Source organism: Abramis brama, assembly GCF_963993115.1.
Source record: "Abramis brama genome assembly, chromosome: 21".
In the NCBI taxonomy this organism is placed as follows: domain Eukaryota; kingdom Metazoa; phylum Chordata; class Actinopteri; order Cypriniformes; family Leuciscidae; genus Abramis; species Abramis brama.
Genome location: NC_139983.1, coordinates 26,893,885 through 26,910,748, shown reverse-complemented (window position 1 = coordinate 26,910,748; position 16,864 = coordinate 26,893,885). Strand labels below are relative to the sequence as shown.

The 16,864-nt window shown below is 38.0% G+C and overlaps 1 protein-coding gene across 2 annotated transcripts in view; it reads left to right on the top strand.

Annotated features, from left to right (window-relative positions):
- myo6b (myosin VIb) overlaps positions 1-16,864 on the top strand; it is a 52,430-nt gene that overhangs the window by 30,136 nt on the left and 5,430 nt on the right. The window contains exons 22-30 of one of the 2 annotated variants that reach the window (XM_084096906.1): positions 410-487; positions 632-761; positions 914-1,004; positions 1,246-1,396; positions 4,858-5,066; positions 7,837-7,915; positions 10,347-10,507; positions 11,010-11,045; positions 16,065-16,168. In XM_084096906.1, the coding sequence (XP_083953032.1) occupies positions 410-487; positions 632-761; positions 914-1,004; positions 1,246-1,396; positions 4,858-5,066; positions 7,837-7,915; positions 10,347-10,507; positions 11,010-11,045; positions 16,065-16,168 (1,039 nt within the window). The remainder of the gene's footprint in view (positions 1-409; positions 488-631; positions 762-913; positions 1,005-1,245; positions 1,397-4,857; positions 5,067-7,836; positions 7,916-10,346; positions 10,508-11,009; positions 11,046-16,064; positions 16,169-16,864) is intronic. The other variant, XM_084096907.1, reaches the window with a different exon arrangement.

The window sequence follows — 16,864 nt, the reverse complement described above, 5'->3', positions numbered from 1 at the left end:
TTTCATTCAAGTACATATTAGGAGCATATTTGTATTTTTCATTAAATGTTGTTTTTTCCTCCCAAACAACCCTAAAATGACAATTTTCACTAACAGCTGGAAAATTTGGTCCACTGTGATGGAAATCTTTGCTGAGAAGTGGCATATATTGCAAAACATTACTGATTTGATTGTTTTCAAATCATTCTAATTGATTCTTACTCACAAGTAACTCTCACAATAATGTTAAAAAAACAGCACAGAAAATGAAATGTTTAAGTTTGCAAGGCATTAAAAAAAATTAAAACATACACTGAAACGTAATAGCGTAAGCACTGGCCCGAAGCCGTAATGCCATTCTTGTTGATCTCTAAATGTCATTTAATAAAGCATGCGTTCCGCTGTCTGATTGTATTGTCTCCTTTTGCAGGCTCTGTTTAAAGCGCTGGGCCTCAACGAGAACGATTACAAGTTTGGCTTGACCAGGGTTTTCTTCCGCCCCGGGAAGGTGATCATTTCTCACAATATTTCTCATGAGGATTGGAATAATACAAGACTGTTAAAACCGCTATCCTGTTTCATTAAGCTGGCGCTCAACCTAGTAAACCAGAATGCTGCTACATAAATCTCAACGTGTGTGTGTTTGCCTCAGTTTGCAGAGTTCGACCAGATCATGAAGTCTGATCCGGAGCACCTGGCTGAGCTTGTAAAACGGGTCAATAAGTGGCTGGTGTGCAGCCGCTGGAAGAAGGTCCAGTGGTGCACACTGTCAGTTATTAAATGTACGTCACCCTTCATAACCCCAGCAAACTGCCTTTCATAAAAGCATTTCATATTAGTAGCATCCTACTCCCTCCCATTCACCTTTGCAATGTTACAGTCTGATGCTGTTGATGAGTAAGTATCTTCTTCCTCTCTCTTTCACTTGCCACAGTGAGGAACAAAATGAGATTCAGGGCCAGTGCTTGCATCAAGATTCAGAAGACGGTTCGCATGTGGCTGTGCAAAAAAAGACACAAGACTCGGTATACACGCACCAGCATTACACCTTGAAAAGATCTTAAAACCTTTACCTCATATATTGTGAAAATAATACTTATTTTACCTATACTTTCATTGCACCTTGAAAAAAAAAAAAATAGGTTGTATTTATTTACTTATTTGACATTTGCACGCAAAATATTGAGATGGAATTTAATAAAGAAGTTAAAAAACATGCTAAACTGGACAAAACATTTAACACCATTGTCTCTATTCTCATGGCAGTATTGATGGCCTGGTGAAGGTGAAAAATTTGAGGAAAAGGATGGAGAAGTTCAACGAAGCTGTGAATGGACTCAAAGAGGGTAAACAGGAAGTGAGCAAACAGGTCGAGGAACTGGCCGCCTCCACTGACGCCCTCATTGCCAAGATCAAGGTGAGGTTTTCCACTGGAAAACCGCCCAAGGCTGACAAACCCCCTTTCTCCTCCTCCAGCTTACAAAGCTCAATGATGTTACGCGGTGTAGCTCTTTTCTTAGCCTTCGTTCGTGTATCAGTTTCCATGCATAATTCAACAGGTGTGTGTTTTTCCATGTCCTGATGAAGGCAGTCTAAAGCTGTGGCTAGAATTGTCTGCCAGCTTCGAGTCTCTCGAGTTGTCTCTTTCTAGGGACAAAAAGAAAGATAGCCGACACTTCATTTAATTCAGCAGAAAATCTAGCATTCACAGCAGAGCAAATACATACAAAGTATGCAATTCGACAGTCTGACAATGAGTTTTCTGAGTCTGCAGATCATCATTGACATTCGTGCCACATGCTGTCAAGACTATTTTCAAGGTTTTGCCGCATTATGCCGTTTCTAGTGTTCATTTCTTGCCTTCCCCGAACTTTCAGCTGCGGCTGATTGAATGCAGTATATGCATTGTTGTATTCTCTATGTGGAGCCCAACCTCATCTGTCAGACTTGAGACTCGCAGAGTGCATTATTGACAGGGAGCTCGAGAGACATTGCGCCCTCTCCCTGATAGATAGCTGGTACAAGAGCTGAAACTTTTCTACCTGAACACTTCATTCCTCCTTCTAATGAGATGCGCTGTGCACTTCTGCACCCGTGATAGCCCTCTTTGTTATTAGCATAGCACTTTTTGATTAGCATCTGGCTTTTGATTGGCAATGCCTTCTATTACCTTACCATCTGGACTGGAGATTACTGTGGCCTCCCTGGCTAATAACGCAGATTGTGTCAATGGCTGTCATTCAAAACGCTAGCGCTAACTCATCTAGCGTTAGGGGGTGAGACGGACCTTGTCATTGAGAACCTGCCCCCCTGCGGTACAATGATCATTCACAATGCTCGCATCCCTCCGCGCTCCTCTGGTGCTCTGCCAGATGGCACAAAATCCACATCCAGGTTTAATGAATATCTGCAGGATATTAATACAACTGCGGTGCATGTGGCCCAGCCTTGCCACTGTCGTCGACATGACGAGTTACCACTGAGTTGCTGCCACTTTCTACACTTTGAAATGCGAAACTGTTAATATTTTTTTAACGAAGCACAGGAGGCAAAGCCACTACCACTAGAGTGCAACCAATTGGCCCGTCCTCATTTGTCATATTTTACTCACCCTAATGTTGTTTCAACCTCCTATTATTTCCTTTTTTTCTTTATAAACAAAATTATTTTGTAGAATTACTAAGTAAAATTATTAAGTGTTTAAGTGTCCAAGTTTCTGTTTTCCATACAATTAAAGTGTATAGTGATTTATACTGTCAAGCTTCAAAAAGTATACAAAAGCATCATAAATGTAAAATATATGACTGACACACTATATTCTAAGTCTTCTTATAATAAACAATGAGAAATCGATCAAATTTAGGTAATTCACAGAAACACTTTCTCTCAGTTAAAATCTCATTTTTAAATACACATGGAGTTTTGCCATTATTGCATCATCAGTGCATAGTTTTTTTTAGTTGAAAACAAGCACAAATTACATGTGTGAGAATATTTTTGGTAGATAACCTAAATTTTGATCTGTTCATGGTATATAGCATGCTAATTGACCTTACATCAGATAAATGACTGACCCAGTCAAACTGCATTTACATTTACATTGAATCATTTAGCTGACACTTTTGTCCAAAGCAACTTACAAATGAGGTGAAATAATAAAAGCAGTTGGACAGCACAGTACACGTAGCAAGGTTTTTTATTGTTATTATTTTAAATATAGAAAACAGAAATATTAGAAAGTGTTCTTAGTAACAGGTCAAGTGCAGAAGAAAAAGATGCATCTTTAGCCGTTTCTTGAAAATGGCTGCAGACTCAGTTACTCGTGCTGAGTTAGGCAGGTCATTCCACCAGCAGGGAATATGCTGCTCTGTCTTGTTTTTATCTGTAATACTGTCCGTCAAACTTACTAAAATGTTTTGTGACATACAAACCTTCTTTTTTGGTAAATTCCCAACATGATAGGAAAAAAAAGTCTTGTTATGGCACATGTAATTCGGATACTAGGTATTCAGGCAGAGAGTGAAATGGAGTTTCGTTTGCTAGTAATCTCAAAATGCAAGCGTTGAATCAGATTCTGTGGTGGACCACATGAACAACTAAACTTCTGAATGATTGTCCAAAAGCAAAATATCTCTCTGAATCGGAAATAGTCTAAATAGTGCTTGTTGTTTTTCATGACATTGAACTTCCATGATTTGTTTTCTCCATTAAATACAAAAAATACATTATTTAGCCAGTTTGCATATGGAGAAAGCATCTGTTACACTTTTTTCCCTTTCTTTTCAATATTTATGACAAATCGACTGTTTGACTTTTTGACACTTGAGTAGATTGGCCCAATGTAATTTCACTATTTACTCAACTTCTACTGTTGTATTTTGTGTTTCAGCATATCCTGATGATGATGCATTTTTTAAGTAATTAATTCCAAAATCATCTGCAAGCGAGCTGACTCTCGGCGACATTGTTCCTGCGTTCCATTCTGAAGGGCTCATCCCTATGCCCTAATCCCTTCGAAGTGTTTACCCTCTAGAGTGAGAGCATCAAAGGGATGAAGGGTGTAGCGGACCAAAACACTGTTCATTGGAAAGCACTTCTGCGTCACCTTGCCAAGCCAATTAAGGAGGCACTATCGTTGCACAATTGTTTACGCTGCTTGACAGTAGAAAAGCCATTTTTTTTCGTGCCAAACAAATTAAACCTGTACAAAGAAACATAGGAGCGAAGTGTCCACCAGTTGTACCCTTCGAAATCCTTCATTTCGAACGGCCCTTTGAAGTGGCCAGTTTTGAGCACTTCCGTTTGGAATGACTCTTCAATATGGTGGCCATGATTGTTTTTCACTCTTAAGTGCCCTTCGAACGCAGATTCATCCCATTTGGAACGTAGCCTGTTTTTGATAGACATAGATAGAATATCCACCCTTGAAAAGCTGTGGCCGTGCAAAGTTAATCGCTGTTGTTTAATTGTATGAAATGCTTTTATGATTAATTTTTTGACCTTTTTTGCCCATTTGGAGCTTGGCAGTATAAATTTACATCCACTTTCATTCTATCAAAAACTGAAGCTCTCATAAGTTTTTCTTTCTATTGAGTTCAACATACAATGTAACCAGTGAAGTCTGAACAAATGACTTCTTTTTAGTGAATCAAAAACATACATTTAACCAGTGTTGCCTTATTTCTGAAAAGAATGACTCTCATGAGCCAGTTCTTGTAATGAATAGCTCAAAAAGACAAGTTACCGGTTTGAATCATGGGTCTGCCGAAACAGTGCCCTGTAAAATTTATTTCATATGGAGGCAAAGCAGGCATTATAACTAAAATATACTCAAATAAATCAAATTGAATATATTTTAACACTCTTTTTGTCTCTCAGTCCACGGTGATGAGCCGCAAGGAGATCGAGCAAGAATATGAGGGCCTGGTGAAACGCTCGGAGCATCTCCTCTCCTCAATGCAGAAGAAAAAGCAGGAGCAGGAGGAGACGGAGAGACTCAAGCGCATCCAGGAGGAGATGGAGAGAGAGCGGAAGAGACGCGAAGAGGAGGAGCAGTTACGGAAACAGGAGGAAGAAGACCGCCGCATGTGAGTCACGTCACAAGTTTCGTACAGAATAACCCGTACATTAGGTCAGAGTCCCAGTACATTTGAAAGAAGAACAGGAGCTGAAAAAAAAGGGTGTAGGAGGGGATTGGCAGAAAGATTAATACATCACTGGAGGGTTCGGCTTGACCTGCTCTCTCTTATGCATTCTCCAGAGCCTGCTGTCATGGATAGCATCTGTCATCATTTCTTGAATCAGGTCATGATGATATTTCTATGTTTATAGAAAAAAAACTATGTTTCTATGTTTATCTTGTCAAAAAAATATCTAGTTCCACACCAACAGAAGCAACAATAGCAACTTCTGTTATTTAATGTTTGGTGTGGCCCGTCCACCCTGGAGCCCTTCCGTATGGATTACTTTATTATCTGGATTTAATTGTGGATGATTTTAAACATTCCTGTTCATTTAAAGGGTCTTGTTCAAGTTCAAAAAAAGTAAAAAAAAAGCCATTCATACATGAAAATTCTTACATATAGCATATGTAAGAATTTTCATGTATGAATGGCTTTTTTTTGTTGCCAATATGTGAACAGCTTGTAAATGAAACTTAAAAAAACAAGACCTTTCCTTGACTTCCTAGGTTGTTTATGAAAGCCTGTAGACTGATTTTTATGTGAATGATTCAGGATGTTTGTTTTTTTGTGACGTTTACTCGTGCTCTTGAGAGCCTCTCTTCCGTTCAATAACACATGAAATGAATGCTTATACAATGTTCAGGATTCTATACTGTAAAGTCAATGCGTCATGCAAAGAAAAGGAATTAATTCAAACCATGGTCTCACATAGCCTGATCTGTATAGTCTATAATCTCAAATATATACTTTACAATCAAACTACCATAACAGTGTAATTTAATCACCTCATCTGTCAACATGATGCTGGTCAATTGCAGAGCTTGTGCAAATATATCCACATTCCCTATGATCAGAAGATTTCTTAACTGCCTCTTTCTCACTGCTGTCATTTTTATTGCGTTTATTTTGTTATTGAGATGAAGGCACACAACACATATTTACATATTCATCTAACCGTCACTCTCAGCAGAGTGAATTTCTTTTTACTTCTACATGAAGATCGAAAAAGAACTTGAATCACGTTCAGTCTCTTGTACGTTACGTGTTGCAGGAGTGTACGGTGTTGCTAATAACAAGGGATTCTGAATTCTACATATTGCCCCTTTAAGCAACAGGTCAAAAATGTCAAACCTTTTGAAACCAGGTTTTATGTATCGTAAATGGGATTAGATCACAGCTTGATACGTAGTGGTGATATACTAAGTTGCTGCTCCATTCTTACAAGAATACCCTGCAAGAGCTTTAATAATAATTTCATATAACACTAATATTGTATATAATCATAATAAGAGCCTGAATCCCATGGACATGAGATGGAGAAGATCATTTATCACTGTCACGTTTTACTGATTGAAAGGTACTGCTTTTACCTCGTACATTTATAGGAGCCAATATTAGCTGTGCAACTCCAGTCGGCTTGCATTAACAACTACAGTACAAGTTTGCATTAGCCTTAAGTTCTTTGCACTTTCTATGTGGAGAACTTTTTAAGAATGCTGTCTGCCATGCCAGTATAAAATTGAACCTACTCCTTATAACATATTGTGATTTCCTTTGTTTCAAGCTTTCAGTGGAAGCTTTTAAAGCTAACTTTTAGACGCCATTACACAAACTTACCAGATACATTTTGAAATGATATACAGTGGGGTCCAAAACTCTGAAGCCACATTGAAAATTTGGGATTTATTTGGGATCAGAGGGCAGGTGAAGTTTTAACAGATGGTAGCGAGCTACAATGATTTGTGTTTAGTTGTATAGAAAAGTTCTTTGGCGTAGCCCCGTCCTTAGTTCGAATCCTGGGGGATGCAGATTGCGGAGCCTACCTCCTATGGATGGACAGGAGCCAACCTGGTGGTGGTTGGGATGATGGAGGGTAATATCAGCGGCATCAACTGCGAACATGAAACAGAGTTCAGTGCTTATATACTCCAGGTGTCAAGCAGTGTTTGACCAGACCTATTAATATGAATGAATGACGTGGCATTACAGTCTTCCTGATAGAACTTGTGCTAAAAGCTTCATTTCATCAAAGAATCCTGAAAAAATTTTGATCAAGTATTAAACAGAAATGTTTCAAAAGCACCCAATCAGCATATTAGAATGATTTCTGAAGAATCATGTAAATCATATAATTTGTAATTAAAGATGTAAATTACAAATTATAAATGCAAAAAAATTCTCTAGCGCTCTGAGACCTTCAGGCCCAGTGTAATGCAAATCACACACCTCTACTGTGAGCAGCTAAACATTCAACGGAAATTGTATCATTACTGTGCCCCCAATTCCACTCAAATCTCCCTATTTTCAAGGTCTTAGGGATCCCAAGGATGCATATGTAAATACCCAAATCCATGATTAACATAGTACAAAGAAAATCGCAGTAGATTTGGTTTGCTGTTTGTGAGATTATATAAATATATAGGTCTTTTGATATGAAAATGACAATAACAATGCTTAATAGCAACGCTCACCACGCACTATTCATTTTCAGCTGCTATTGAAGGGCCTCTATCGCATTACAAAGACTAGATGCGGTCCACGTTTCTCTGTGTGACAATTGTGAATCCACATGTGGGTGTTTTCAAATCCCTTCCTGTGGGTCATTCAGGAGGAATAATTCCCCGAAGACCGGAGTTACTCATTAACGGTCCTCCCTCAATCTTTCTTCCATCAGGAAATCCGAGATGGAGCAGAAAAGGAAACAGGAGGAAGAGGAGAGAAAGAAAAGAGAAGAGGAAGAGCGAGTCATGCAGGTGTGTATGTGTATACGTGCTCCCTCTGTGTATTGATTCCTCTCCTCTGCGTCTCCTTCGGCAAACCAAATGCCCACTCCGTCTCACGCTGGCATGTTCAGAGCTGACCGGGACTGGCTGTTCTACAGGCATAATCATGACTGTATTGAGCTGTCACAGCGGCCTATGGGTTTATTCATCAGCCCCTGCCTACCTCCTGGGGCTGGATTATGCTGCGTCTGCGGAGTGAAAGTTCTATGTTCCTTCTCTCCCGATGGTGATGCTGTGTTTGGGGGCTTGGCTGACTTCCCTTGCACTGCTTCCTCTGTTGAATCGCCCTGCAGAGACGCTTTGTGCCCATGCTGACCGAAAACTGTTGCAAACTATAAAAAGCTTCTGTGCTACTTTCTATTCTGTTCTGTTCTGTTCTATTCTATTCTATTCTATTCTATTCTATTCTATTCTATTAACTGTTACTGTGACCTTTACTATTACAATTCATTTTATTCAGATTTATTTTGAGACACACACATACAAACACATTATTCCACAATTAAATTAAATTTCAATAAATGAAAAGTTGTATGTGTTAACATTGTTTCACAATAATTAAAATTTGTTAATATTAAGGCATTTTGAACTCATAAGAATGAACAATTATATTTTTATCAACTACGATTAATCAAAAATATTGTTAGATAGATAAAGCTAGATAAATCATGAACTAATATTAATGAATGAGACCTTATTATAAAGTCTTTTAAGAAGTATTTTCTTTTAAATATTTTTTTATCTGTGCCACTTCTATTAAAAGTCTGCTACTGTGACCTTTTTTATTAAAATTGTCTATTTTATTATGATTTTATTCTATTCTGAGGCATTATCTGTTCCATTGTCTGTAAAAAGATATATACAGTATATATATATATATATATATATATATATATATATATATATATATATATATATATATATATATATATATATATATATACATTATATACATTATATACATAATAAAATATCATCAATGTTTATTCTATCACCTGAAAATACAATTGTTTTTGAATCCTTGAATAAATTGAATACCTTTGCAACAGAAAACATTTGCAATTCACTCAAAGACTGTTGTCACATTGTTTATAAAATCTTTATCACTGTTATTTTCGGCCATAATATATCACTCTGTTTTCCACCACGTCTCTCCTGCTTTTCGCAGTTTGATTCATAGCTCAGATTTATCATGACCAGTGTGTGCTGTAACCCTCTCTCTATATATATGTATTTGTATAAATGGGCTTTACTCCTCAGCTGCCTTGCTTTTTCCTCAGAATAGTGCCTGCATCATTCTTCTTTCTCTCCGAGGTTTTCTCTGATGAAAATGTTCCATCTAAGCTTTTCTCTTCTATCACTCATTTGCTCTGTTTTATACCTATGCTTCTGGACCAAGCTGCTGGACTCTCTCCCAGACTGTTCTTACACATCTAAAACCATGCTTTTCATTTTATTTGTTTTTAATCTTTTTCTTCTTTTTTTTCATTTAACACAGTCTAGACATAGAATCCCAGGCCGGCTGGCTGAAGTACAGCTTCGATTATATGCCTAATCAGACCTTAGCACACAGCAGCAGTGTAATGGCTTAATTTCCTTTCAGTGGGCAGTGCAATAGATGGGTCACAGTGTGTCCAGGGCAGGGCCACCTTGCTAATCTCTCTTCCTTCAAATGTACCAGACGCCACTGGATGGGGAGATTGAGGGAATTCTGTAGCCTGCCTTAAACATCATCATGTTGATTTGACAGTGAAATGTTATAACCAAAAAGCTTCCGCAACCCTCCTGAAAGTCAGCAACATCAGGGATTTAGCAGGTATAGGCTTTTAAAATGACTTTCTCTTTCAGGAAAACGGCAAAAAAAATGTCTTCTTCTAGCACTCATGGGCATATCCAAATTTTTGTGCCGAATGTCACTGGTATGCTATGTTATGTTATGTTTCATGTATGTGAAAAAAATATATTGGCTATTTTAAGAAAGGGGACAAGTTCTTTAACATGTCCTGTCTGGCTTGGGTCTTGAATTTCCATGTTGGTCCAGGCTGGGTTATGCTGATGAGTCCTGGTTTAGTGCTGGTCAAGCTGGCTGCTTGTCAGCAAAATGTAGATGAAGCTAATCAATCAGCATCTGTGTAGTGAAACTGGCCCACTTGAGGACACCAAAAAACAGGCATGGGATAATGTCAGCCTCATTCGGATTCTTTGGCCCTCCACAGTTCAACACTCTGAGCTCAAATATGTGGTCATTACTGTTGGCACCCCCACCGGCACCCATTTGAATTCTCGTGTCTCTGTGTTTCCATCGAGTTGGAACAGAACGAAGGCACAGGTGTGGTAAACGCCAAAGGTGTTGAGATTGTGTGTGCGTATTATTGATTTGTGGGAATGTATGTTGTTCCAGGCTGAACTTGAGATGCAGCTGGCATTGGACCGAGAGGAAGAGACTCAGACACAGGCCATGTTGGAGCAGGAGAGGAGGGACAGAGAGTTGGCCATGAGGATCGCTCAGAGCGAGGCAGAACTCATCCAGGATGAAGCCCAAATGGACCCCAGCTTGCGCAGGTATGCACGTACACACACACGCAACATAATAATAATAAAGTCGACATCTCAAACAGCGTCACCGGGTGAAATCATACAAAGAAAGACTCCACGCCGGTATGTTGCCATTCATAAAACGCACAAAAATCAGCGATGTTTTTATATGGGGATTTCCATCTGAAAAGAGCCTGTATGGTCCCGAGCCACGACAGAACAACAAACAAAGAACAAGGTTCTGCCAGACAGCGTTACATAAATGCCATGAATCATTTTTAATGCGGCCAACTCGTGTTTCTACAAAAGCAGGTAAACAGAAACACGAGATGCCTGTGGTGCAGCACTCGGGAGTCATATTTCATTTAGTTAATGGAAGTGGACAAAGAACTGTCGCCTGTTCCTGCTTTATGTATAATAAAATAAAAGGCTCTTTTGATGTTATTACACATGCTAACTTGGTGCTAAGAAGACCGTGTTGTCATCCAAACCTTTTTTTTTTTTTTTTTGTGCTTCCTCTCTCCTCTAGTGATGGTACCACAGGTGTTTGGTTCTTCACAGAGATGTAAGACATAGAACAGTCCCTTTTTTCCCCTGATTTTCCGCTTCATTCAGTCTAACCACACTCACCCACAGTCACGTCCTGTCCCCGTAATCTCACCACAACCTAGATAGAGGATTACTCATAGAAAGTCACGGTAAACAATGGGCTAATTCTTAGTTTTGAAATTAACCTAAATTCTTCATACATGAATGAATTCTTGGATTAAATAGAGACTTAGCACGTGGTTATATTTGTAGAATTAATATTGTTTTTGCCTACCAATGAAATCAAGGACACACAAATGTAGTCCTTGGGAGTTTTTATTTTAGTTATTTTTTTAAGGTTTTTCTTACAGGTGTTTGTTGTACTTTGAAAAAGCCCCTAACACTACATATTACACTTTGGTGTGTAACTCAGCCTGCAATATTTTTGAGGAATGATAACTCAAATTGTATAGCTTTTGAGAAACTTTTCTAAATAACAGATTTACAATTATCTTGTTTGATGAATGATAAAACGGGCACAAAAATTCACAAAAAAAGTCATATTTAGCAATGACCTGGCAAACACTCAGAACACTTTTGTGGCAGCAATTTCTTTTACAGTCAAACTCCACTCACATTTTCCTCAGAAAATGTTACAAATCTGTTGTAGATTGGTTTCTCAAAAAAAAAAAAAAAAAACCCAGAAATACCAAGAAATTATGAGTCTTTGGAAGCTTCTAAAGGGCTCACATAGGTCCATTTCAATCTTATTTCCTTGGGACCTCAACAACCCTATTTCCATTTACTTATGTTGCCTCAAAATAGATGTTGGATATATGCATGTCAAGCACAGCACCTGCTCATAGGAATTGAATGCAAGCTCTCAGCATGGACATTTTCAGTTCTGGATGATGGCACTCAAGAAAGAAACTTTTATAGTGTTTAGTGTTTACTGAGAACGGTTGCTTTAAAGAGGAAAGATGGTTTTGTTCATGTTCATGTTCACATATGTACATGTGGGCTTGCAAAAATAAAGGCCTCGGACCTGTGCATGCATGGATACATGGGCACTCCTGCTTCCGCGCACATTCTCACACACACACACACACACACACGCGTTCATGTACACAAATAAAAACTATTTTGAGTATTGCAGGCCTTCTTTTTCACAGAGATGAACTTTATCCTCAAATCGGTGAGGCTCAGATCAATGAGGCCTACGATCAATCAGTTTCAAAAATAAATATAAAACCTGTCTTAACTGTCTTAAAGGGTTAGTTCTCCCAAAAATGAAAATTCTGTCAGTAATTACTCACCCTCATGTTGTTCCAACCCCTAAAGACTTTCGTTCATCTATGGAACACAAATTAAGATATTTTTGATGAAATCTGAGAGCTGGCTCACTCCTTCATTGGCTGCTAGGTAATTGCATCTGCCATCTGCAAGTTAGTAAAGACATCGTTAAAATAGTCCAAGTGACTACAGTGGTTCAACCTTAAGTTTATCAAGCGATGAGAATACTTTTTGTGTGCAAAAAATAACTTTATTCAACTAATCATTTTCTTCAGTGTGAGTTTACGCGAGAGCCACGACGCATACGCGAGAACTGGTAGCATAACGAGAGATTTATAAGCAATTTTTTGCAGGCTAGTCATTTTTGATGGGGAGCATCATGTGTCATAGAGTTTTTAAAACAGCACAAGAATTAAGCAATACTTAAAATGTATGAATGTCATTGCTTTACATAACATATCAAACCAAGTGACATCTGCAAACAAATTATGGTAAAAAATAAGTCTTAAACACATTTGTTTACTTTATACAAGCAAGTTTGGGGTTGGTAAGATTTGTTAAAAAATTTAATGTGTTCTCTTATGCTCACCAAGGCTGCATATTTGATCAAAAATATATTTTTTTTTTTTTTCAAATTTTTATTTTTTATAAAGTGTTCTATTTGAATATATATATATATATATATATATGGAATTCATCCCTGTGATGGCAAAGATGAATTTTCAGCATCATTACTCCAGTCTTCAGTGTGACATGATCCTTCAAAAATCATTCTGATATGCTGATTTGGTGCTTAAGAAAAATTTCTTATTATTATTAATGTTAAAAAAATGGTTGTGTTGCTTAATATTTTTTGTGGAAAATATGTTTGTTCAAAAGAACAGAATTAATTTAAATTAGAAATATTTTGTAACATTGTAAATGTCTTTACTGTCACTGTTGATCAATTTAATGTGTCCTTGCTGAATAAAATTATTAATTTCTTTCAAAAAAAGTCTTACCAACCCAAAATATAATATAATATAATATAATGTTTGTAAAATATGTTTATGCTTTCTTAAAAATAAATGCCATTTGGTCTGAAATTTTGTTATATGTCATTCAATAACATTGACTCATATTTTTTTGGGCCACTGTATATTTTAAAAGGTGTTTCCCCCTTAAATAGCGTTAATGTTGTTCAATGCTTTTTGTTTGTAATTTGTAGTGTAGTAACTACTTATTAAAAATGTTTGCTTGAGTGTAGTTGGACTATTTTGAATTATGAGTAGCATCTCCAGCGCTAGTGTTAGCATTTCTCTTCTGTGTGTGTGTGTGTTAGCACTCCACTTACACCTGTATGAGTGAGTTAATCAGCAGGGTTGCTGGTTCAGTGACTTCTCTCGCAGGGTCTCCGTTAAGCAGCTTTGCTCTTCACAGCTGTCAGAGTCGACAGAGTGTCCCTACATCCAGTGTCACCATGTTCAGCCATGCAAGAGCTCCTCCCAGACTCACACTCACTGCTCACACTGACAACCCTCAGCCTCTTCTGGGACACCTGTCACTGCTTTTATATGAGAAAGTTTGCTTTAAGACTGTAGAGTGACATCATCACTTTATGACTTTAAATCTTGGCCTCAGGTACTGGAGTAATTGTCTTCTGTGGTAATGCTTTGGTTCAGGAGATCACATGTCTGTCTTAAGTAGGTTGGGAATGATGAGCTTGTTATTTAAGTCACCTAAACAAACAGTCTCTCATATGGTTATCAGAGTTCATCATTCGTGGTGCTTATTATATGATCATTATTATTCCTCATACCATTATACCATATACTGGTAACTACACACAACACCCTAGCAACAAGTCAAGACAAGTCACCTTCATTTATATAGCGCTTTTAACAACATAGATTGTTTCAAAGCGGCTTTACAGTGATAATAGGAAATTAAAGTAACAGAGATTGTTTTGGCTTTACAGCAGCTCTAGAATAAAGTTATTGTCCAGCTAAAGTTAGTTTTGATTGATTCACTTCCATCGCAACGATCATTAGTTATTAACTTAGGGGCCGCTAACACGACACCGTTCTAACATAAAACCCTTAAGTTCTCTCTAGAACAACCACTTAGAACACTCAAGGCTGGAATACTCTACACAACTTTTGCCCCGATTTTACAGTCTGGACAAGTTGACGCTAGTTGCCGAAAGGCAGAGCCAGTCTGCAGATTTGAGTTGACAGATTTCACAGAAAATCGTCTAGTGATGGTCACAAACTTTTTTTTTTTTTAGCTTCAAAGTTTGATGCCATCCAGTCGGAAGATATTAAACATGTTTGATATTTTGAGCCGATTTTAGAACACATATTGTTTTCATTTGGCACACAACTCCTAGCAACAAGGCAGAACAATTATATGTTCTGTTCGTAATGACTTGAAAGTTTGGTAGTGTGTGATCCTCAGTCGTTTAGTGTATCATGCTCAGTCTGTAACCAAGACCTCAAATTAACACTCGGCAAGTGCCAAATGCGAGTAAAAGTCAGTGTTGGCGAGTAAATGAAACGGTGTCAATCGCCAACATTTTTATGAAATCTAACAAACCAATTTTGTGAGAACATGAACGTGAACAAACGTGAATGACGCTCGGAACAGTTGACGGGCCAGTGCTGTGCCGTCACGAAAGTTTAAGCCTGGCCAATTTAAACATTTAAGCGCAAGAAGACTCGAAAAGGGATTATTATATGCTGTGATTATTTTACATTTGATTACTTTATGAAAACTGCCTGTTTTGTGAAAACAGTTTCATGGCTGGTAAAAAAATATTTATGGCTGGTAAATCTTCTTAAGTCACGGGCCATTAGCAGGTATGATAAAAAGTTTTAGTTTGTAACTTTACAAAGTCGGCAAATGTATGATGCCCAGTGTTTTAAAATCTGTTTTTAAAACAGATGTTAAAGTCATGTAGTGTATTTCAGCCTTTAGCACCCTAGCGACACATTAATAAACACAATGACCACCTACAGTAGCAATACCTGAGCAGCTACCTTGAACACTCTGGCAACAAGCAAACAATCTCTAAGGACATTTATCAATTACCTAATATGATAACAACCATTCAGAACACCTTAGCAACCACATAACATTCTACTAAAAGTGCCATTGGTATCACCAGCTGTTTACTTTTTCTTTGGCCACCCAGGACCACCTGAAACCATATCAAAAATCCACATGCTCACAGTCATGATCACATAGTACACAAGCTTTGAAATTGTTGGATTTAATGATGTTTGATTTAGTGATTAGAGTCATAGCTCTTGGGTGGTGATGTTTTGGCCATTGTCCCATAGATCCTCACAGACCTTGTGCGCCTTTAGTAAAGAAAAAGACAATCCCTGCTCTGATAGGCTTGGAGCTCCCTGCACCGTGGGAGTGAGGACTGCAAAAACCCTCGCAAAGCTCACATGTGGCCTTCCCCTCGCTCACCATTAACCGTCGTTAACCGCCATTAACCACCCTAACTGTTGCAGCACAGTGTTGCCAAGGCTGTATCTAATTTGCTCAGTGAGGTGTTAATTTGGCATGATCCGTGCTATTTCCATGTCATTACAAGTTTCAGAGAGAATGTATCTCCAGGTAAGTAGAAGGCCAATTAATCATCTGATTGTGCTGTAGCCTAGGGAACGTTTAGCAGCTGGTAACAGGAGCGTAGGAGGATGATCAGAACCTTTGCCTATGGAGAGATATGAAGCTAAGAAAAACTCAAAATTGTTCTTCCTCTGTGCTATCTCAGGGGTGTGCAGGTGCAGGCCAACAAGGTGGCAGCTGGGGTGAAGAAGTACGACCTGAGCAAGTGGAAGTACGCTGAGCTGCGAGACGCCATCAACACCTCCTGTGGTAGGAGCAATCAGTCCCCTCAATCTGATCTCAGAACTTCCTGCTTACTTGAAGCTGTTCATGTCAAAAAACGTCATTTTGGAGACTAACATGTATTATTTTGTAAGATTGGAGGGACTAGCATGTGATATTTTGAAGATTGGGAACTAGCATGATGATTAGAGATTGCAGCAGTACGGCTTTTTCAAAGTGACTGATTTTGCAGCTTGCTCTCACTCCATTATTTAATGAATTATAAATGCTATCTTTTTATTTGGAGATCTCTTTGTTTGTTTAATTATTTATTTATGAACCATAAAACACAAGGACTTCATTCCTTTTTTACTTTCTGATCTGTCATGTTGCTTTAATTTTCAGGTGTTTATAGACTCGAAGGAATAGTTTACTCTAAAATGAAAATTCTGTCTATTTATTCACTCTCCTGTCATTCTAAACACATATGATTTTCTTTCTTCTTTGAAACACAAGATGCTTGGCAGAATGTTCCTTTTCACAAGAAAAAATATATATGGTGATCACGGGCCATCAAGTTCCAAAAATGACCAAAAATCACCATAAATGTTCTTGTGGACTATATTTTAAGTTTTCAGAAATTAGTCTGGATTCAAAGTCACTATTCACTGAAAACCTCTGTGAAGCCTCACTCTGTTGTAGCTCTCAAATCATTTCTGGTCATGAACATTCAAAGCTTGAATA